The sequence below is a fragment of the Lemur catta genome, chromosome 18, assembly GCF_020740605.2.
Source record: "Lemur catta isolate mLemCat1 chromosome 18, mLemCat1.pri, whole genome shotgun sequence".
NCBI lineage: Eukaryota > Metazoa > Chordata > Mammalia > Primates > Lemuridae > Lemur > Lemur catta.
The window spans coordinates 28486685-28510720 of record NC_059145.1 but is presented as its reverse complement, the minus strand read 5'-3'; the positions used below and the strand labels follow the sequence as shown (position 1 = coordinate 28510720).

General features: G+C 38.4%; 1 protein-coding gene across 10 annotated transcripts in view; it reads right to left on the bottom strand.

Moving 5' to 3' along the window:
* Positions 1-24036, bottom strand: part of CADPS (calcium dependent secretion activator) — a 440985-nt gene that overhangs the window by 123776 nt on the left and 293173 nt on the right. For 8 of the 10 annotated variants that reach the window (XM_045529934.1, XM_045529931.1, XM_045529930.1 and 5 more), the window contains 3 exons: positions 23617-23829; positions 10145-10281; positions 6581-6768 (listed from right to left, as the gene is read on the bottom strand). In XM_045529934.1, the coding sequence (XP_045385890.1) occupies positions 6581-6768; positions 10145-10281; positions 23617-23829 (538 nt within the window). Of the gene's footprint in view, positions 1-4338; positions 4498-6580; positions 6769-10144; positions 10282-23616; positions 23830-24036 lie in introns of all 10 variants that reach the window. The other 2 variants (XM_045529933.1, XM_045529936.1) reach the window with 2 other exon arrangements.

The window sequence follows — 24036 nt, the reverse complement described above, 5'->3', positions numbered from 1 at the left end:
TTTAAGAGCTGAGCGAGCAGAGTCTGGGGAAGTGCTCCCTTCCCAGCTCCAGCCCAGGGCACAGTAATTGAATTGTTGTGACATGCTGGGGGAGAAGGAGGAATCGAGGATGGCTCCTGAGCTTCCATCTTGGGCAACGGGGCCTTTGGAACCACGTACTGACTTAGGGACCCTGGCGGAGTAGCAGAGGAGAAAAGTGAGTCCCATTTGATTGTTCAGTTCCTCTAATCCTAATCCACAGGAATCATATGGTCTCTGAACATGGGCAGTACCTTGGCTCCAAACACATCTCCCAAAAGGCTCTTTGGATGCATTTTCAGAGAATTTTATTCATGCCCTCTTACATCTGCTTGCAGACTCAATCTATGCAGCTTACTTTGGATTGGGGCGGTTGGCATTATGGATTTGTTAATTGCTGATACAATGTACTTTCCACACAGGCCATATGTGAAGAGCAGCACTGGCATTCAAGAAATGTTAAATAATAATGTAAATGAGAAAAATTTCCAATCCCAATAATAAAGGGATCCAAGGAACATTGACGCAACTTGTAATCATCGGAGCTGTTTGATTGCCTTGTCACTGTGGGACAGTGACCAAAGTGATGCTAATCTAAATGTCATCTAGAAAGAATACTAAAAATATTATGGTGAAAATTAAGTACTGCAACCTTAGGAGCTGATTTAAAAATTAGAAGACATAGCAATTTACATCTGTGGATTTTATGATCGCCAAACACAACCAGCTGAACGTGCTCACATTTTCCTTTCTCTCCCCTCTTTCTTTTGAGAAAACAGGTTCAGTTTTAAAGAGTTGGCCCAAACTAATGTTATCAGAATCACTTGAGATTTTTAATTCATGATATTTAGGCCACATCCCATATTAATTAAATCAGAATCTCTGCAGGTGTGGCCCAGGCATTAGCATTTTTAGCCTCTCCAAATGATTTGAATGTGCAGCCAAGTTTGACAATCAAGTGTGAGCTGGAGACCGAATGCTTTAGATTCACGGTTGGGAGGGGGTGCTTTCTTAAACGTGCAGATTCCCAGCTCCATTTAAAACTTGCTGAATCAAATTATTTAAGGATGGGACCTGGTACTCTGCATTTTAACAGACTCCCCATATGATTTATGTGTACACTGGAGTGTAAGAACCACTACACAATTTGAAAATCAGTGGTGGTGCCTGTTATGCCTTTAGACATGTATGTACGTAAAAGAAACAACAAATTCATGTAAAAAGGAAAAATTCAGCCCATCACCTGGGAATTTGGTGTAAAACAGGGCTTCTCAACCTTTGCACTATTGAAATTTGGGGCGTTGTTTGCAGGAAGCTCTCCTTTGCATTATAGGATGCTTAACAGTATCTTTAGCTTCTACCTATTAAATGACAATAGCACCACCCTTCCCCAGCTGTGGCAATCAAAAATGTCTCCCAGACATTGCTAAATGTCTTCTGGGGGGAAAAATTATCCCTGGTTGAGAAGCACTATTTTAAAAGATACCAAACATGTGGATGGTTCCATATCTCCCAGTGCTTGGAACTGTGAACAGCAAACATCTCCCTGATTGACCAGATGTGTCTACATTTGATGAGAATGTTTTTGATTCACGTAGGCACAGTTTTTCATAGAGATGTGCCCAGGCTTCCAAAGCAGGTGGGAAGAACTTAGTCATTGGCACCTGAGTGCTCACTAATGCGTTCCAGCTGCAGCAGGGCAGGGCTCTGTATCTACCTGTGGGGCTGCTGAGTTAATAATGGGCAAAACATACCAAATCTGAAGCTGGTTGTGAGATCACAATGGCAATGGCTCTATTATTCAGTTAAATGTAGCTAAAGGGCAATTTGTTTACATGTCATGAATTTTTTAAAAATCTGAGGCAAAGAATAGGTAACATCTTCACATGTAAATGCCGGTCACGCTGGTGAAAGAGGTTTGGAACGTGGTTTCCCCAATACCAAAGGCTGTTAATTAGCATTCAAAGGAGACTCCTGTTATGTGGTCTAAAACTCCAGATAGACTTTGGCTTTCTCCACAAGGCTAAAATCACCAGGTGGGCCACATTGATTTTGGGCACCTTTAGGCCACTTTTTAATTCAGATGACTGCTGTAGCATCTCACCTGGAAATGTTGAAATAGATATCAAAAAACTATGAATTTGGCATCTAACACCATATATAAGTGCTAATCCTGGACAGGCAGTAAGGTACAGTGGCTACAAATGCAAGCTCTCAAGGTAGAATAACCATGTTTCAATCAGGCTCACACAGTTAGTTATTTGTTAAGTGACTGAATTTATGTGAACCTCAAGCTCCTCACCTTTTGGATAAGGGTAATAATGGCACTCATCTCATAGGGATGTAATAATGATAAAACGAAATAACATATGCCAACAGCACTTCACATAGTGCCTGGCATATAGCAGTACTTATTAAATGGTAGTGATTATCCTTATTTTAATTGAACCTTATTTATGAAAACCTGATGATGAGCTATATCATTTGCTATTGTAATCCATAGAAGAGAATTTTAGAGGTTAAAGGGATATTACCGATACTATGATTCAGTCTGCTCATTTTACAGGTCAGAAAACTGAGGCACAGAAATGGGATCTGATACTCCTAGGATTTGTGCAGAACAGGCTCTAACACTCAGGTCTTCAGCACATACAGTGCTGATATAGCACAAAAAGGAAGAGCTTTGGACTTAGAATATCTGGATTTGCCACTTAAATTTACAGATTTTCTATTTTATCATCTGCAAAAAGGATATAAAAATAGCTAAACTGAAAATTTTATAGCAAATGTTTAAAAAGTTTGAAAGCACTTTGTAAACTGTAGAATGCTACACAACTGATATTTATGATTTTTTTTCCATTAAAAATGCAATGTAAACATAGATCCTGAAGCCTACATAAACCTCTCAAAGTACCAGTCAGGATCCTTATGGGTAGTTTTTCATGGCATAGGAAATAGATCAGGCAGGAGCAAGTGCTGTCTTTCAACACCGGCCATTTGTTCTCCGCTCTGCATGAATGTTGAGCCTTCCAAAACCAGCACCATGGACAGCAGCCAGGGAGGCTTCCTCTCTGAAGCCTTGTCAGTCTTGTCAGACCTGACCTTCAGGCACCTACAGCATCTTGTATGCACTTTTTTTTTTTTCACCGAATGCAAGTTTCTGTTGCCTTGCAGTCTAACCCTCATGGCGAAACACAAATAGAAACTCCACTTCACTTCTATCCTTACATGTTGCAATTAAGGAGATGGGTTTTCTTTGACCTTCATTCACTATTGGACCTGTACACAGCCTGCCTTCATGTGCCTGAAAGTGAAAGTTTGCATTTTCATTTGGTCTGTCTACAAGTGAACTGTATACATTTCAGGACTTAGAAATATTTATATAATATTCTTATAATATTCATTATGTGAATAAATTTATAATGATGCATAAAGTATACATGCTTGCAAGTTTTGGGTAGCTTGGCAATGCCAGGATCTGAATCATCAGTTCTAAAACCACAAAAACAAAGTTTTAAAGTGCCAATGTTAATTTGGGGTAAGGGTACAGAAGTTGAAGAATAAAGACATAAAAGGTTAACACTGGAAATAATTAGTAAACCTATTTTAAAAGGGAAAAAAAGTCACCAATTTGCCAATTTATCAATCCAAAAGAGCATCCCTAAAGGAAATAGGAAACAGGACAGGATAAACAAAATTCTAGAACTTAAAAAGTGTCTTAAAGGTGACCTCATTATGTAACTGATTCTACTAAGAACGATTACAAATTAATATTTATAAATTAAATTAAAATTAAAATTTATTTTGTGCCACTATTAGAAATTATTTGAGATGGATTTCTTTTTAGAAGATTAATGTGGAGACAGACGGTTGCTGAAAATGATGGAGTTACTAAAAAGGTATAGGCCCATCTTATGCCAACCCATTTTATTTGCTCCTAAAACATAATTTCAAAATTATAAAGCATAGGTTGCTTATTATGAATGACTTGGTAAGGTACCAGGCCCCTAACTAGATGCCACAAAAAAAAAACAATCTGACTCACAATTCTGTTTACATATTGCTCAATTAGTCTTTTCAATATGAACATTTGTTAAAAATCACTAAACCCCTGACTCAAATTTAGTCCCAATACATGGTATTTTTGCCCATTGCTAGGATTTTTTTTTAAATTACGTTTTTGAAAACACCCTTAAAGGAACAGAGACTTCAGGAATACACAAAGCTTGCTGTCTGCAAAGGTGGATGCAGTGGCATGGATGGACAGAGGAAGGGCAAAGATACTGCAAAACATAAGCCAATACACACACAGCTTCTTACCTTTTGGGCTCTTGATTTGCCTGGGTTTTGAAATCTTTTCTTTTTTTGGATTCCTTTTTGGTATCTTTTTTAGCTTCTGGTTCAGGTGGGGAGGGAATTTTGCTCCCTTCAGGGTCTGTATTTGGTAGCAGCCCACTAAGGTACGCATGCATTTGTTGACTTTGGAGAGGGGGTGGTCACATGAGGCATGCAGAGAGTGTGGTCAGCCATAGGACATTCAAGAGCGCACACACATGCACAAACAAAAGAAAGAAAAAGAAGGATGCATCAAAAAGCAAGAGAAAATGCATTCAAACTAAAATAATAAGGAAAAAAAAAGATGCAAACTTGCATAAGGAAAATCAGAACTGAAAAGAAAATAAGAAATCCAAAACTGTTTCCATGACAAGATGTATAAACCTAACTGTGAATCAAGTGGCAGTCTTACAATATGAAATCCAGACAATGTGTATCATAATTCATGATGATGTTTACCAGGGAGTTTACAAAAACACTTCATTATTTTATAACACTTTCTTATTCAGTAACATATGTAGAATACAGTGTGACAACCCAGAGAATATAATGCAACTTCTCTCTCTCCCTCTCTCTTTAAAAAATTCAGTCCAAGAGGCTGTAACAGATAGTCATCAAAGTGTACACATTTATAAAAAGCAGAATTATGCACAGATACCCCCCAGGTATCAGAGTTTTCATGAGTATCTTTTATGCAAATAAAAGGTCACGTGCTGGGCTAGCGAACCTTGTAACAATGGGAGGTGATGATAACCTTGTTGCCTGTTAAATATTCAAACCTACAATGTTATTGTTATCTAGCTTTAAATGTTGAAGTTGCATCTCATAAAAATCTACCAGCACTAGAGAGAGGAAGAGCACAGAACAAATCCTACAGATATTTCAGAGTTTTACAGCTTGCTAAGATGAAGAAGACTGACACAGTTCTGATTTAAAATAGTCAATTCTGGATTCTCTTACATGTGGATTTCCCCAGAGCGACAACTTTTTCATCTGAGGCTGTGTTTCTGAAGCCACCTAGTTTTCCCTGGGTGTGCCCCCCTGGTTGTTGGTTGGGGAGCTGTGGGGTAATATAGGCTTGTCTTTATACTAATGCGTGGCTACATACATTGGGATAGTAAGCTGGCTGTGGCAGTGTGGAAATTTATTCCATGTTTCCAGAGCCAAATGGCAATGTTCTTAAATTATTTGCTGCTTTGCATTATTCAGAACATGGATCTTTTCCCCCAGAAGCTGGGCAAGGTCTAAAGAAAGAGAGTACTTAGTAGAGAGTCAGGAGACTTGACATTCTAGTCTTGTTTATAAAACCTATAAAATGAGGGGTTTGATTAGACTGTGATCGCTAAAGTTCTTCCAGGTTCTGTGGTTAAATTGTAAGTGTTATCATCATCTTTGCCTTCCAGCTTCACCCAGCTTTCCTCAGCTCTTGAAATGTACTTGGCTTCCTCCTTCCTCAGGACATTTGTACATGCTGTTCCTTTTGCCTGGAACCACTCAACTCCTACACATGCTTCAGTTCTCAGCCCCAGCATCACTTCCTCAGGGAGGTCCTCCTTGCCATCCTGCCACTCCATCTGAGTCATGTTTCTTTTATTAAATCCTGTCATGGAATTTTATTCCTTCTCCTCGGAGCACTAATGGGAAATGGAATTCTGCCCTTGTTTTGGTGTCTGGTTTTTACTCACCATGTGTACTAAATGGGTACCAGAGTGCCCGACACTAAGAAGGTAGTCACTAAAGAACGTGGAATAAATGATAACAAACAAAGGCGAGTATCTATTACGTTCTTGCCATGTTTCAGGCATTGTGCTGAGCCCTTTGTATCTACTACATCCTCTCAACAATCCCATGAGATTACAATCAACCCCATTTTACAGATGAGAAAACTGTGGCCCAGAGGGTAATTTAATGACCAACTGGCGTCACTGCTTGTAAACGGAGAAGCTGTGATTTTAACCTAGATTGGTCTAATTTCAGAGACTGCCCTAGAAGTCCCGTATGCTATTTCAAGTCTCTTGAAAGGAGAAGAAGCTAAGTTAGACCTTCATCTTCTTTGTGTGTGTGTGTGTCTAGTGTTTGTGTACTACTGAGAGAATGGGGATGGACAGAGAGTCACGGATATTTCTAAAAGCAAGAACAGCCATAAACCATTGCCAATATATTTTTGTTGTTGTTGTTGTTGTTGTTGTTTTTAGGAATACCTCTAGGCCCACAGATGCACACTCACCTGTTCCCGTGGACGTGGGATGCACAGAAGGCAAAGCTGTAGTGGAGAAGGGTGGGGTCAATCATGGCGCCATTTTCTGCCCGTTCCAGCAAGTCTCTGAGGTAGCAGAGGTGTCGATGACAGCCTCGGACTCCGTTGCGGGCGCAATACTCGTCTAGGACAAACACCTGGCCAGGACTGAACCAGCCCTGTATGAAGAATAAAGGAGAGACTTCCTTTTAAATACAGGTTGTTTTCTGGAGAGCTGCTAGAGTTGAGAGCGGTTGGCGGAGGGGACTGAAACACAGTCAGCGCCAACACTTCGTGATTGCTTATTAAGTGCCAGCCACTGTGCTAAACGCATTCCTCCCAACAGACCTACGAGGTGCATTCTGTTATCCCCGTTACGTGGACGGGAAAACTGAGTTCAGGGAGGACAAGGAATTTCCTAGTAGGTGTTGGAGCTGGATTAGCAGCCTGCATGGATGCAGAGACCAAGTCTCCCCCACCGCTTGGACACTGCCCCACACACCTGAAAGGAGTACTGGGGTGGGGTGGGGTGGGATAAAATCTTGATTACCGACAAGAGGAAATCGTAACATTAATGCCATAAATTAGCATAGTGCTTTATGCTTGACAAGGAACTTTGAGTTGAGCCTGTAAGGTAGACAGAGAAGGTTTATCTTTATTTTATAGACAAGAAAATGGAAATCCTGGTTGTTAAGTGACTCACACAGACAATACAAAACAGAGGCAGGACTCAAATCCAGCTCTGTTTTATTCTAAGTCTTCTGTTTACTCTGGAGCATGAAGAAATTTTAGGGTTGGTCTACATACATGCCAGGACTTCATAAATCCTTTTACTTTGGAAGGCATTTAAAAAAAAATTTTTTTTAAATGAAGGTAATAATATAACTCTCCAAAGAGAACAGCATGACTAAGGTTTCAAGTTGTGAATCAGATATGATTATTCAAGTAAAATGAGAGGAAATTCTTATGTGCTGGTTTAGAGTGTTTTATTTTTCTTCTGATAAGTATTTGTGTTCTTGTTATTTATTTTCTTGCTATGGGACCAGCCCAAACTCTGCTATAAAAGAGACGGTGGTTGGAGTCTCCAATTCAGAGCAGGTTCTGTGGCATGATGGAATAGAAGTTGCTGCCCCCCTTATGCTCTTAAGAAAACAGGTGCTTGGAAAGGCCAAGTGACTTGCCACTCAAGGTCACCCCTGGACAGAACCTGAAATCAAGCATGTTTTGGGGGTTTCAGTTCCTGCTGCTTGAAGCAAGACATAAACCAACTGACGTGGTACTTTGTAAGCTGGAAATGTAGGGTGGTTTTAAATATAAACTTATTTTTACTTTGAGGGTCTTCTTTGAGTCATCTTTTGAATATTGCTCCATCTTGGGAGAGAAAAGGCAAAAAGATTAAGTGACTGGGGACAGGTAGAGGCCACAGAAGTACAGCAAGGGAGGCCTTTGCAACACTCTAATCTTGTATTAGGGATCTGGGGAATCTTCAATTGACAACTTGCAGCTCAGCAATGCATCCAACGAAAGACGGCATCTTTCCTATTTCAAATTATAAGTTACTGCAGAGGGCGGGAGAGTAGTCGAGGCAGTGGGCTGCCCCTATAGGCAACTTCTTTGCCACTCCATCTGCTACCCCAAATGCTAAATCTTAGAAACAACACTGCTGTGAAAGATTAAAATATATTTTCTACGACTCAGATGACACCAAGTCTTTTGTAGATGCCAAAATAGCTGCTTTGAAAAGAGTTGAAGAAATATCAATTAGGAACTCAGTCGAAGACACAGAAAAATTTATGTATCCCTGCTGGTCGGTCTCCAAAACCAACTGAAAAAAAGATTGTAATAATGAGAAAATGGAATATATAGAGGCAGGAGATAAGGTCTTTTTAATTTCTGTTATTTTCTGAAATTTTGGGATGAGGATTAATAGATACAGGTATACAAACAGGGAAGGAAGCTATTTTATTCTATTCATAATTAATTTTGGATTTTAGACCACAATTTTAAGCCTAGAAGTGACTAACGGGAAGCAAGCTCCAATATTTCACTTCTGGTTTAAATTTTAGAGGACATTTACTAACTCTCCTTCATGGTAAATTTCAAAACAAAGAAAACTGTGTTAAAAAGGATGATGTGAAAAGTCTTAGAAATAATATACTTCAAAGAAAATTGCTGAAGAGAATAGGAATTACACATAAAAGGGAACGATTTAAGTTCAGAGGCGTATTCTTAAGAGTTTCATAAATGCAATTTATAATTATGTGAATAATCACATAATTGTAGGAAACACATCTGAGGAAAATTGCCTTGCAATGCAAGGTAAGCTTTTTTTTTTTTTTTTTTAAAGTCAAAGTGATATGTTCCTTTCCAATTTGGCAAAGTTCAGATTCTTCTGATGAAGGGATTCTAAACCTGAGATAATCAATGAATCTTTCATGAGACACAGATTAATAAATTATTGCACATAATCCTGTTTCTGTTTTTGAGACTATTTTATCTACTATTTTTTATATATTGGCTTTTGGCACTAAAAATAAAAAGAAATTTGAAATAAAAATTAGTCAGAGTTAGGATATAGCCATGTCATTTAGAAAAGAGGCTTTCATGATATATATTAATGTCAATAACATGTTAACCTTATTTAATTACATAATACAAACACTATATAGATAAATTAACTTTAGTGTTTGGAGTCAGGAATGAGCATTTTCCTCTGTGGAAAGTCATTTTATCATTTCCTCTCACCATTGTCATCCATAAAATGGGATCAATATAATAACATTTACCTTTAAGAAATGAAGTAACAAGTTATGGTTTGCAGAAGGAAATAAAGTGAGTCTTTTTTAGGCTTTTGAATTTGGTAGTTTAAAGCCAAAAATATATCTTCAGAAATCCAATAAAGACATAATAGCAGTCCCTTGAATTTAAATAATTTATATCAAGGTTTAAAATAGGATTTCAGGAAATGTTGATACTCCTGTTGGATTTCCAGATATCTAAAGCACTATAAAAAATTCCCTCAAAGGGTAAAAAAAAAATGCTCTGAATATTGTGAAGAAAAAAAAAAGCTATCCAAACAAACAAACCCAAATCAACTTAGCTTATGAAAAGTGAAGTTTATTTACAAATCATTTCAATCTTTAAAAATTATACAAAAAGAATACATTCATTTCTGAGATAGGATCACCAGGCCTGGGAAGGGAAGGGAGGGGAATCTTAAACTCTAAGCTACCAAGGCAATTTTTACAAGTTCTCCACAAGCAGGTGCCAAACTCGATTACCCTCTTGGGAATATTTCTCATGTAGCAGCTGAAAAGGGGGAAGCTAAGATAGGGAGGCTGGGGAATTGGATCTGTTTCTACTGATAACTTCCTCCCGCTCAGTCTTATTTCTTTGGTAAGTAAAACTATCTCAACCCAGGAAATCAAGAACACATTTATAATTGTTAAAGGGAGTCTGTAATGGAGAAAAGAGCTTCTGACATAAAGGTAGAGAAATATTGAAATTAAAAAAAATGTTATGTTTAAATTGCTGTAGACCAAAGAATATACTTGCCAGGCAAGAATAGGAATCATTAAGTCTGTGATCCAAAGTAAGGCGTTGTACCATCTCAAAGAGGGAAGCGTGGTCAAAGTTACAGGGGTTGGAAGAGATAAATTCATCCATGCCATGTTTTTGAGCTCTATCTGCGTCTGTTCATTTATACATGTAGAGAGAGACACAATTTAGAGAAACACATCACATTTTCTTTGACATTTCAAATACACAGGAATTCACTAGGCATCATGAACGTTAGCTGTTTCCCCGTTGCCACCCACCAACGTCCCCAAGATATTCTTTTTACCTCCCATTGTCAACTTGCATCACTTACTGGTGAGTTTATTGCATTTAGGCAAAAATATATTGGCATCAACATGTTTATCAAATGATCACATTTCCAGTGCATTTATGTTGTTCTTTAAAAACTAAGCACAAGACCAGAACTTCGCCTGCATTTCACCAAACACTGAAAGCAGATCGGATCTTTGCTTATAATAGCCTATTTAGCTTGGTAGGTTTTTAATAGATTCTGCCATTCCAGTGGTTATGTCTAGAGCAATTTCTCTGTAATTATCGGGATTATCTGGAAAAAGGGTTATGCTGATTTTCAGCAAAGTGACAATATTTGGATCCTCTTCTTCCAAATCCCCGTTGCCAATTTACTTTCACAAAAGATTTGAGTCCCCACCCTCCAAAATTAAAAATAATAAAAAAAAAAGATTTTCATTGAAACCTGCAGATTGCGTTCAATGGGAATTTAGTTTGTGATAATCAAGGACGTTGCCTTACAGGGTGCTTACTCAGGCAAAGCTTATGAAAGAGACAAACAGAAATTTACTCAGCAAGGGCTATGATCTGCCATTTATTGTGAATTAATAGTCTCAACGTATTCACACTTTTCCTTCCAGGGTGAAGGCTGTAGGCAAAACCTCCTAAGGGCTAACTAATTAGTCTCAACATGTGTAACTAAAATACACTGTACTCAACTGGCAAAATAATTCAGAGAATTCAACTCGAGTGTGACCAAGCAGATCCTAAAGAGGTAGGAATGAAGGTGCTTTACATTAAAGGAATCAGCTCACTTCACCTCTTCTTTACTGACTCTTCTGATATGCAGACTATGAAGAAAAATAATCTTCTATCAAATCAAGCAAGATTATATTCATCCTCTTGCATGCAGTATTCTATTGGAATACGGGGACCTGCCAGGAACCAGAGAGGCTATCAGGACATGGGGAAAATCGATTTCTGACTTGGGAGTAGTTTGGATAATATTTCCATACGCGGCCTCAGGCCCAAGAAGATTTTTTTTTCTCTCCCCTGCTTGGGGTACGGCTGTAAGCTTGGGTTATGTTAGCAGTGTGACTTTAAGAAGATGATTTCTCCTATTATTATTGATTTTGTGTAGCATTCAAACCTAAATACATGGCATGTCAGATTTATACCTTCTCATTGTTAAATTAAAAAAACAAATTCTTTTGTCATTTTTCTCATAGAAGCAGCAAGTGGTCAGTGTTTGGACAAGATGTGTTGTTTATGCCCAAGACATGCAGAAGCAACGGTTTCCAGAAGGCAAGTTGAAGAACGTCTATTTTAACAGCTAAATCGCTCCATTAGGAAAATAAAACACAAGGTTTTGGAAAGGATATCACATGCGTGGGAATTATATTAGCAAATCTGAGAGAATCTCCTTTGCTGTATTAAATGCTTTAAATTTGTTTTCCAGAAAATACTTTCAACTTGAGGTTAGGTGCTTCACCTAGGAGGATTCTTTCGGTTTGGTTGTTTGGTCTCCAACCTACCTTTCCCCTTGGATGCACGATTGCTAGAAGCTGGTGCTGAGAGAAAAGCTAGCTGCTTCTAGGGCATGTGTGTGACTCCTCTGGCCCAAGGCAAGTGTCTGCAACCTGCTCCAACTTTAGTCTCCCCTGGCATAATGACACTCAGCAATACAGATCGCACTTTTCCATCTCCTCCGACAGATTCTGCCCTCTGCACCTCCCTCCTGTCAGTCCCAGGTCAGAAAAAACTAAGCGTGGGGTATACACAAATGGCTCATCCTGCTTCCTCCTCATCAAAATCCTTATCCACCCCTTGCCTCTCGATTTTAACAGACACATCAGGCATTTTGGCTAGCATCAGCTTCTTGCTCCCGGATTTCTCCGAAGAGGCTGCAAGCTGACAAATCGTCCGGGGCCTGCCTTTGCCAGTTTGGCTCGGCTATTTCATTGCTCTTCAATTATGATGGTACAACCGGTCATTTAACTCAGAGAGAAGGGGGCTCTTTTGTAGCTGTTAAAAATATGGCACACGTTTCAAGTCTCTTATTCTTTGTTTATTTGTTGAACCTCTTGAAAACTTTGCTGATGACCTATTTTGCTTTGGGACCACTCAGGAAATGGATCTGAAAAGGCGACTTGGCTCCTCTAAGGGGACCTGGATGCAGACCCACTCCCCGCCCCCCAATCCATCACAATGGCTCAGTGAATCCAGCTCCATGGTGCTAATTCTGGGCTAAGAGTAAGTCTAAAGAACAAGTTCATTTTTACTAACATTTTTAAAGCAGGCATACAGGAATTATGCTTAAAATCAGCCTTTTTTCAAAAAGTAACCCTGTAAAAATAAAACTTCCTTTCCCTTCTTCCTTTCTTTCCTCTCTCTCCCCATCCACATGTAGCATGAGCCTGGGACAGGATTTAAGAGGTCTGGATTGTAGTTTGAGCTCTGTTTTTAAATAGCTGTAGGATGCTGGCTGAGTTATCTCTCCTAGCTTCAGTTTCCTTGTTTATAAGAGGAGCTGGCTTTTCGGTTCCCTTTCTGCTGTCATGGACTGTAATTTAATGATTCTTAAGATCGCTTACACACCTATATGTGTGGGATGGAGCTTTGAAAGCAGTGGGAATTTCCAGCAAGTCAAGTGAACAGCTCCTGGATTTTGTGTGCCCAAAATTATCATTTACTCAGAATTAGGCTCATTATTTTAATGGTTCTAACAACTCAAGAGTGCTTAAAAGAGTGGCTGGCTCCCATGAAATCTTTAAGCATTTCATTGAACTTATTATATTCGAAAAGAAAAAAAAAAAATAGGAGATAGGCCGGGAGTGCTATTTCAAGGTGTCAGTGAAAGAGATCTGATTTTTAAGCTCCATCCAAGCAGGAATTTTGGTATTTTTTGTTTCTGCTATATTCCCAGCACCTAGAATAGTACCTGCCACGTGAGTAGGCACTCATACATATTTGTTAAAATAATGAATTTATTGCATCAAAATAAATAAACTCACTCTATGAACAAATATTTTTATTTCTTGATTTTATGGAATATGGATATCCTAAATTCACTGGGAACAGGGTATCTGATGGGAGTTAGAATAAGTAGGTTTAGGCCAGAGGGCTTAGCGGAGTGACAGAGACTGGACTGGAGGTTAGCTCTGCCATTACTAGGTATGTGATGTGGGCAGGCTGCTTAACGTTTCTGAGCCTGCTTGTCCTCACTGGTAAGTTGAAGATAGTATTCGGGTCTGCCTCAGAGGGCTGTTGCGAGGCTCTAATGAGAAGTGCCTGGGAAGCACCTGGGTGCCTGGCACATAGTTAGGGCTCAGTAGATGTTAGCTAGGAGTAAACAGGCAAGATCCTTAATGTTTGCAAAGCCAGTTTGTTTTAAATTGTTAGTGAGCCAAGGAAGTCTCTGCATTTACAGCTAATGTTCTATCCCTTCCTTGCTTCTTAAACCATATCGTTTCTAGCTGGGAGTCCTTCCCAGTCTGTCTGCTTTATGCTTCTTTTCTGCCCCTGCATAATCAGTTCCTATGTCCTGTCTCTGTGTTTTTGCTAAGTTATATGTTCCAGTTTCTCTGTGGTCAGGACACAGTCAGCCAACTGAATCCCTTGGTAGATAATATGTTCCTTGAGGGCAAGTTTCTGGTCTGTTACTTCCTCTGCCAGCTCCTAGAGGAGCCCGGTCCTTAGGAGGTGGTTATTAACCGGCTTACTCTGACACCTCCATCCCAGGAAACTTCCCATTGACTTTATTAAGGAGTCACACACATGGGGATTCAGATGGTATCTTGCAAAAGTGGGAACATGTGCTCTTAGGGGAAAAAAATCTTATAGAAGGAAACAGAATTCTAGGTGCAGGTGTCTTTGGATACCATTCAGATTGTCTGCCTGTGTCTCCATACATGTCTAGGACCATATGCATTACATATGTTGTCTATTTTAAAATAAAACACTGCAGTGGTCCAGCTGTTCCAAATTCTGTTTCAAAGAACTTGTGGGCGCTTCCCAAGCAACACCATATAGTCATTCTTGCACTGCCCTGGTCTGTTCTTCTACAGTGCCGAACATTAAAAAATAAATGTTCTTTGCAACTCCATTTCCCCCCTGTACAAACAATTGGAATTGGTTGATTAAGGAAAAAAAAAAAAAAAAAAACTTAAATGTTGACATTAGCAGAGGGAAAACAGCCCAGAGCAAAGTATGAGAGAGTCAATTCCTAAATTCAGGACACTTTGGGAATCACTTCCTTTGCCAATATTTGGCATGTGCCAAGAGAATGAAAATGAATTTGAACATTAGGTTCAGCAAAATAGAATTAGGAGGGTAGAGTCGCTGCTTAAAACACCAGTGATGTCTGGCTTATCTCTTGCTTTGGGAGATGTATACTAATGCTCTTTTTCATTAACTGTATTTTTTCTTTTTCTTTTATTTAGAAATCAAAGATCGACTACATTTTAAGAACCAGCTTCAACCATGACCTTTGCCAGACCTGGCTTTAGAAAGTAGTTCCTAAGTCCTGCTTGGTCCGCGAGGGCAGCAAATGTACTGAGGTACTGAAAGTAGGCAATGCGATTTCATGGGCTCTGCTGCTAGGGCATAAGTCAACACACCTTCCAAACAATGCTACCTGTTCCACTTCTGGGGTTTAATCGCATAAGGATTTTTGCAGTCCTTTGTGGCACGGGCATAGAAGACTGACTAACTTCACACTAAACTTAAATGAATAAAGCTGCTATTGATACCTAAACCACACTGAGAAACTTAAAGCACTATCAATGCTATCAACAGAAGCAGGCTGATGAATACACGAACTTATGGAGAGCCAGGTCTACTTTCCGATGGAAACTAGTTTCCACCTTGACTCCAAATTTGCTTGGAAACAATTTTGGTTTGGCATTCAAGGAATGTTGGGAAAACACTGGTTCTTAAAGTGATACCATTATGTAGGTTTTATACTCTCATTTAATCTCCTTCATTAACATTCAAGTGATATGGTGCCTAATTGACTGCTCTGCCATTTCTGTTGCTCTTTAGTTGATCATGATATTTGGGTTCATTTCATGTTTGATATTCTTTTCCTTTTTCCTTTCCTCAGAAATGGAGAAAAATATACTATTCTTCATGATCTCTCATCTCAATAGCAAGCACACTTATGCAATCTTGTTTCCGACACACATATTTTTAGATAGGTTTGCAATAATGTCTACCAAATAAATGTAATTTTCTTGGAGGAATAATATAGTTTTCAAATTTTAATGTTATTGAGATTTTCTTAGTTTTCCAACAGCCAAGGGATTGAAGACAAAAGGTCAAATATCTCTTTCTTATTTTGTAATATTATATTTTGGAGATTTTTATGGGCTAGTAGAAAATTCTGCTGTTGAAAATGATTATGATTGTATTGTTAACGAATTGTCTGAAAGGGGCTCTTCTCTTTCATGAATTCTTTTTATAATAAGCTAGAGGTAGCTGTTTTTATCATTGAAATTTAGAGCACAGTTATGGCTGTTGCTACTCCTGATGGATGCTAGAGGCAAGAGAATAGCTAATGTAACTCTAAAGTCATCTGTGAACCCAAACTGCAAATTAAAAGGTGACTTTGTATCTTTCTTATATGGAAAATGTGTGCTTGTCATATCTGCTTGACAGTACAAGAGTGAATGTATGGTTTGGACAATAACGAACAATGACAGTAGTCAGCCTCATCAGAAGACATGAAATAAAGAAATGACAATGATTGATGGCAGCTGGCTGTTTGTGGATTTTTCTAGAAGAGTTTTTCTTGGCATAGTCAAGTAACCAGGGGATATTGTCACCTGCCTGAGCTCTACATAGCCAGCAAAAGACTGGTCCTCCCATGCCTACTGCCCAGAGGCACACAGTGGACCACTTAATTGAGAAACAACTTAATTCCTTCATGGTCTTTTTGACTAAACCAAGATACTGTGAACGGCCCAGAGAGGAGAGCTTCTTCAAAAGCTATCAAGAGCCACATTACATTTTGCAGAAATCTTGAATTTAAAACTACTATGGCAATACCCCCAAGAGGATAAGCATGTGATGTTTATTTCAATGTTAATGTCTACAATTCTTTGTGAGACAGTTGCTTTGAGTAAAAATCACAGTAGAGATTTTGTCAATGATCTCAAACCAAATAAATAAATGATTTATAATTATCTTTGCTGAAGTTACTGCATTCTCAATTAATTTACAGAGTACTTGATGTTTTTATGTTCATAAACTCCAATATAAGCAAAAATAAATTTTCTATACTTGATTAATAAAGTATTTTACTATAAATTACTATATGACATCAAAATACTCAACTGACTACTGAATAATATGTTAAATGTAGCTGAAGTACTTAACAAGGAAATGAGCCTTCATTTAATGTGGTCTATTTAGATCATATCATGGTGTTTGGAAGATTTTGGACCTGATCGTGGTAGTCTATTCTTTTAAAAAGTAATTTACTTTTGCAATGAAAAGGAATATAATTTACGGTGTGGTTTTGGGTTGTGCAAATTAAGTTGATATTGAATTGATTCTTTGATATTGCACCCTGCAACATAGCAACTGCAAGTTGACAATATAAGAAGATATAGCAAAAATCTTATGACATAAAACTATAGAAAGAAATTAAGGCAAACAACTATTTTAAAATCTACTAGGATAGCAATGCATTGTTGTGCAAATACATGTAAATTCGCTCAGAACAGAATTCATTCAGTCATCTACTCATCCATCCTTTCTCTCATTCTTTAAAAAAAAATTAGCAAAATCCTAAATTCCCACTAAGTTTACATTCTATGGTAAGCTTTTTAAAATGCCTCATCAGACATTCAAAGGAAAGTAAAGTTAAATTAAGTATCTGCTTGGAGTGGTGAAAAAGTCTGTCTGCTAGCCAGGGGTACATTTATGCAAAATAAAAGAAAAAAAAGAAAGGGAGAAAAAAAGCAAATTAAAGAAAGAAACAAAAAGAATTTGAAGGAAGGACTATTATTAAATGGTCAGGAGAAATGATATGACCTACTTCTTCTAAATTAGCATTCAGAATACTCAAATACATATTTGCCTGCTCTCTTGACCGATTTTTCTAGCTCCTTCTAATGATTGATGTCAGGTTTTCCTGCAACATATTTTTGGTGGATAGCTTTTTCCTGCATGAATAAAGGAATTGTGTATTCTTTTTTATTAATAACTCAAATAGTGATAAGACTGTTCAATTTCTTTTTTCTCTTACATGAGTATTTTTAGAAAATTAATACAAATACAAGTGATGTCAAAAAAGTTGTTGTCATTGTTCTAGGGGGAGTAGCAGAACAACGTTTGAGACCAGAGGTCAAAACCTTCCTTGGCATCATGAGATTGTGGATACAAAGCATTTGGAAATCAGTGCATGTACTCAGTCATGTCCTTAATTTCCTGTTGCTGTGTGTGGTAGTCCCATATATTGTAGCTCTCCTTTTAAAATTAATCCTCCATTGGGTCTTACATTAGAGCACACCCTTAAGCCAGGTAGAATGAATTCTTTAGTGTTCAAAATCATGCAGTTACTTTATCAATTGTATTTTTCAATTTCTTCAAGTCTTGTTCAGTTAACATCTTTGTGTTTCCTACTCTGCCTGTCTGTTTGTTAAGGTATTCATGGTTACCACACCATTGGTACACTGACCATTCTAATCTTTGGAATGGGACAGGAAAAACAACAACAACACATTTTCAGAGTGCAAAATGATCTGTTTTCAGGCATTAAGCAGTCAGGTAGCTGTGAATTCCATGAAACAAAGGCATTCTTTGCCATTTTGTTGCGATGTTAATCAATACTCTTGGAATGAAAAAAATTAGGAGATATTAATGGTTGGCTTTACTCAAGGATCATTTGATGCCAATATGAAAGCCAAGGAGAGGAGGCAATTATGCACACATCACATGCATCCTAGTTTCAGTATGGAAGCTTACATTTCAAACCTAAGGTCAGGAAAATAACATGAAAAGTTTTACTACAAAGTCTAGACATGAGGAAGATTTAAGAGGAGAGGGGGGAAGCACATTGCAGGTGTCAGATAATCTAGTCTGATTATCTGAGCTGTGCTAGCTATAGGGGAGCACTTACCCTTCAGTCCAGCTAGAAGTTAGCAGGGTAAGAAGGAACAAACCAGAATAACATAAAGACTAGCAACAAGGCTCAGGAAAGCAGACAGGAGTTCTAACCTAGCAGCTAAAGTTCTTGGGTTCGAGCAAAGATTGAACAAGAAAACTTAAACAAAACAAAACCAAACAAAACCAAAATCAACCTCCCCCAAACCAACAGTAACCAAAATCCCCCTAACTGTTGAAGATTGTTCAGGTGCTAACAAAAATAGAACAATTCTCAAAAACATCCAACTTTGGGCATCTATGGAGTGATTAACAGTTAGTAGTTGAGAAACAGACATTAAAATGACTCTTCGCAAGTGATATATTAAATAATCATTGACCAAATGTCAAAATTTAAAATATCCCCTTCCCCCACCCCACTCCAGTGAGAATTGAGATGCTGATTTTTACTGTTCTACTAATATCACATTCAGGGAAAAAGTGTCTCAAGGAGAGGCCACTTGGCATAATAAAGTGTGGCAACACTCAACTACAGATTTGGACATCATTTTTAAGGTAAACAACACTGGCCTTAAAAATTGGAGAATTGCAAGTATTAGTTTAAAAAAAGTTGTGTAGCTAAGTAATCACTTCATTTTTAAAAATTTTAACAAAAAAAAGAAAAAATTAAATCAACAATGACACACACAAAAAAACTATAAAAGAACAAAAAAAGTTTTAAAGGTTGATGGAACCCTCCCCAAATCTTTGTAGTCACACACAAACTAATGAATAGCAGGATCTATTTTTTCAGGTTTTTCAAGTCCATATAAATAACTCCACTCCACTCTTTCTTAGACGTGTCTTTTCATTTTGAAATTGAGCTTTTGAAATTGCAAAAAATAAAAACTGCACCAAGGAGACTGTTAAACTGAATTTAGAAAGACCCAAATAAACTCACAATTACTCCCAAGTTTTTCCAAACTATAAAAATGTTCCATTCTTAAGTTTCCCTTGAATAGACAGCGACATGACAAGACTGGAGTGTTTATTTTTTTCTACCCCAAAAATATTTCTATGTGGCTTCCCTTTTCTACGTAGCTTCCCTCTGCCATGTAAATACTAATCAAGCTATTACGATGTTAAGGCATTGAAAAGTTGTTCCAAAAAATTGTTCACTAGCAAGAATGGCAAATCCTTTGAACAAATATTCAAAAACAGGATTTAATGAGATGTGTGCGGAGTTACATATTTAACAGTGACCCTTACCTTTTGGAAGTCAAGGAAACCTTTTTAAAATGCAATACTTGATTTTTTTTTTTTACTTTTTTTTTTTTTTTAGCTAGAGAATCTGTGATTGACTTAATTTTTGTGATGTGACTTAATTAAAATAAATCGGTGTATAGATTGGCAACCAAATGTAAGTGACGGACCAAAGTTTGCTATTTATAATTATGTTATGATGGTTTTTCATTTCTCTTGCTTTGCAGTACTGGATGACCAACCCATCCCAGTTTGCCCAGGACTGAGGGGCTTCCTGGGACATAGGACTTTCAGCACTAGAAGCAGCGAAGTGCCGGGGAAACCAGGAGGAGTTGGTCACTTTAAGTATGAATCGACACTGTGGGTTTGGTTCAGTTACCCATATGTACGACTTGATCTGTTTAATAGCGATGGTTTGAACTTAACAAATTAAAGCAGCTGTGAAATAATTGTGAACTAACCACCATGCTGGGGCAGACACCACTAAAAATTATGATATACAGTCAGCCCTCTGCATCTGTGGATTCAACCAATGGCGGATTGGAAATATTTAAAAAACATTATATCTGTGCTGAACAGGTATGGACTTTTTTGGTCATTATTCCCTAAATAACATAGTACAACAACTATTTACATAGCGCTCACATTGTATTCTGTATTATAAGTAATCCACAGATGACTCAAAGTATGTAGGAGGATGTGTGCACGTTATATGCAAATACTACTCCATTTTATATCAGGGACTTGAGCATCTGTGGATTTTGGTATCTACAGGAGGTCCTGGAACCAATTCCCATGGATACCCAGGGAGGACTGAACTCTGTCACCCCAACCACTTTATTAATTGATTGACTGATTGCCTGTGGTACCTAACTACCCAATGACACCATAGAATGTAAATTTCCTTGTTCCTTTTTTGATTTTTCTCATGGGTTTTGTATACCTCTAACTGGACATGCTCAGGTGCAGAAGCGTGGGCTGATTAAATCCTGACTGATTTTCTCTGCTGGTTTCTAAATTATGCGAACAGAAGCCACTCTTGCTGGTACTTTGGCCTGAGTTTTTATTAAGTGCCTACACTAGCATTAGATAGAATTTGGAGCAGTGTTGAGGCTCTGTTTCGGGGATAAAAAAGTAACCATGGGACTATTGGGAGCAACATTGTTGGACTGAAGCTCTGTGTAAGGATTGCTGTTTATTACAGGGCCACCGGGTACGGTTGTGCAGACTGGGCACTGCACAACTCAATGGATACCATTCATATTTTTGTCTATGTGAAAGGTGTCTGCTGTAGTATACAATCTGTACATGGCTGATTATGGTGGCCTTGTTTTTATAGAAACTGGTAGATGTGGTAGGGCCTCATACTCTCTGGAGACCCCCCATTCCTGGGCAGTGATTAAGGATACAATAGAGAAGAAGGTAGATCTACCACCAGGTACTGAGAAATCCCAGAAACATGCAGTATCTGACACTTTCTCACTCATCTCTCAGCCTACTTCACACACTCTCTAAGGATTACACTAATTACCCTCCAAATTCTAACCCTTAGGATTTTGCTTTGGATGCCCCCCTTAATAAAAGTTCCCGATTTCATTTAGGGTAGTGACATATGCCAAGCTGTGAGTATACAATTGAATCTTTCTGCTGATGCCTAATGTCTAGCATTTTTATTTCATAACTACATGAATCCTATCCACTGAGGAAAATCTAAATCAGGAGCCCCTGTGCATTTCCATGGAGAGACACCCCTTCCTCAGCAGCTTCCATCACTAGTTTTCTTTTTAAATCAATGTCTGGTCTCTGTTTAATTTTACCCCTGAATGTCCTTCCTCTTCCCCATACAAGTGAGGAAAAAGTGGGACCAATCACAAACCAGGTAGCGATATCTTAATCTGGGGAGATGACAGGACAGAGACGCTGAATGTAAGGTGAAATGACTTTAGACGAATGGAGATTATTTGGAAATAAGACTAGTATTTACCAAATATCACCTGATATATATGTTTTATGAGGTTGGTTTTGATGGTGATTATAATTAGAATTTTTTTTCTGATATGCAGATAATTCCACTTTGGGCGAATATGATGGGATGTGTTGTATCCAAATGTATTAAAAACGAGTGTTTCAGGCAGGGGGAGGGGAGGGATCCCATCACACAACTGTTGTTTTAGAAAAATTAAACAAATATTGGGTACACTTTATTTCCACTAATGACTGTTGCTCTCATCATTGCTCTCAAATCAACCCAGGTGCCAGAAGATGTTAGAGAAAAGAAGGAGAGAACGGGGCACTTGGTGGTGGCTCTGGGCAGGAGGGCTGGCCCTTCTCCTTTAAGTCCCACCCCAATTTCTTTCTTATTCTTTCACGATTTTCTGCGTGGAAGTCCACAGTGATTGTTATTTACAATGTTCCACAAGGGCATATGTCTTCCTTTAAGAGACCATTAATACTGGACAGGAATTCCTGGGAGCACCTGATGGTTAGAATTTGTCATCCCCCCAACATGTTGTGTTTCCTGTTCAGCAAGGGTGTTGCAAGGTTTAAGAACATAGTTCTGTTGGACAGCAGTGGAATTCACTGAAAAGAGAATTCACCTCTATTTAGTTGCTGTAGCTGCAAAATCATTTCATCCACATCCATATTTTGCTTAGAGCTATAAAGGAGTGAGCTACGTTAGAGGTGAAGGCTTTACTTTGGGGCCTTTGCACTTGCTTTTCCTTCTGCTGCAATTCCCTTTCCTGAAATATTTGCAGGGCTGACTCCCCATCATTTGGGTGTAAACTCAGGGAAGGCTTCTTTGACCATCTGTCTAATGTCCTGGACGTCTCTCTCAGCCACCACTACGTGACATTCCTCATGGTATTTACCAGTGTCTGAATCTATCTTATTTACTTGTTGACTCGTTTGCTGTCCAGACTCCTCCGCTGAAATGCAGGTATTAGGAGAGCAGGTGCCTTATCTGTCTTCCTTATCAGGATGTTTTATCTCTGGACAATGAACTAGACTGAATGAGTGGGTTCCACACTAAAGTAAGGGATCACCATGTTAATTGCTAAAAATGACTTGTACCTGAGCTATCTCCAATTGACTTGATATTCAGGGTAAGGCAAAAGTCTCTATTTAGGGTGAACGTTCGGAACTAAAATGAATCACTTTTTTTGATGCCTTATGTCTCCATTTTCTTTGTTTTAATAAACATTTCCAAGCATATACTGGCTTTCACCTTACCCTGTGCATCAGAAGTGTTGGGAGATAAAAGTCATTTTAGGTAGCAAGAAATTAAATGGATGCAGAGGTAAGAGGAGAAAAAAACTAGAATATGAACTAGGGCTGTTTAAGGAGACGGTTTCATTTTTGGGTCTCTGATATTTTAGCTCAGAATGGGATCTTAGGTACTATGTTTTGTTTTTTTCTTTTTTTTTTTTTTCACTGCATGTGATAATGTCATCATTTATTTTTAAATGGTTCTAACTTGCAGATTTAAGTTTGCTTCCAATCAACCCTATTTTTAAATCACTTTTAATAGGAAAAAATGAAGCAAGGACATACATAATCTACTATCTCTGAAGGACAAATACATGTTTGGCTGTGAATTCCAAACTCTCACCAAAATAAAGGGATAAAAAGCCACCTAAAATACACTTTCCTTTGTTCAATCCTTGGGGGAGAATGTCAAGTATTGCACTTTAAAATTACTTTCAGCTAACATTTTGTCCCAACTTTCCCCCTGAATTCACTACATGTTTTGAGCAAATATGATTTTATAAATCTTAAGCATAAAAGCAATTAGATTTTCTAATTCAACTTTGGAAGAATTTACTTTACCCTACAGGGCTATATTTTTTAAAAATGGCATGTTTACTTACAAAATTGAGAGATGGGAGCATCCAGCTGAGGCACGTTCCCTCCCTTGGCGTTGAGCTTCTGGACTTGGGTCGGGGGCACGGGCTTGTGTGACTGCCCAGTGGCCCGGTACATGGCTTGGACCCACAGGATGCGATCTTGCTCATCGTCACTCGCAAATATCACGGTGTCTCCTTCCTTGACTGCATTGAAGAAGGCTCGGCCACCCTCCAAACCTGGCAGAAAAGAGAGTCACAACTTCCATGAAGCCGATTTGCAATGTTGTCAGCAGGACTCAGCCCTTAGAAAAGCCGTTTCTGCTGTTTTTTCTTGGGCTGGAGGAGAGGAGGAGTGATTCATCTAGGATGAGAAGTCTAAGACCCACTTGGCCACAGAGAGGAACCATGATGCTAAAGAGGCATTTTTGAGCCTGGCTTTTGTCT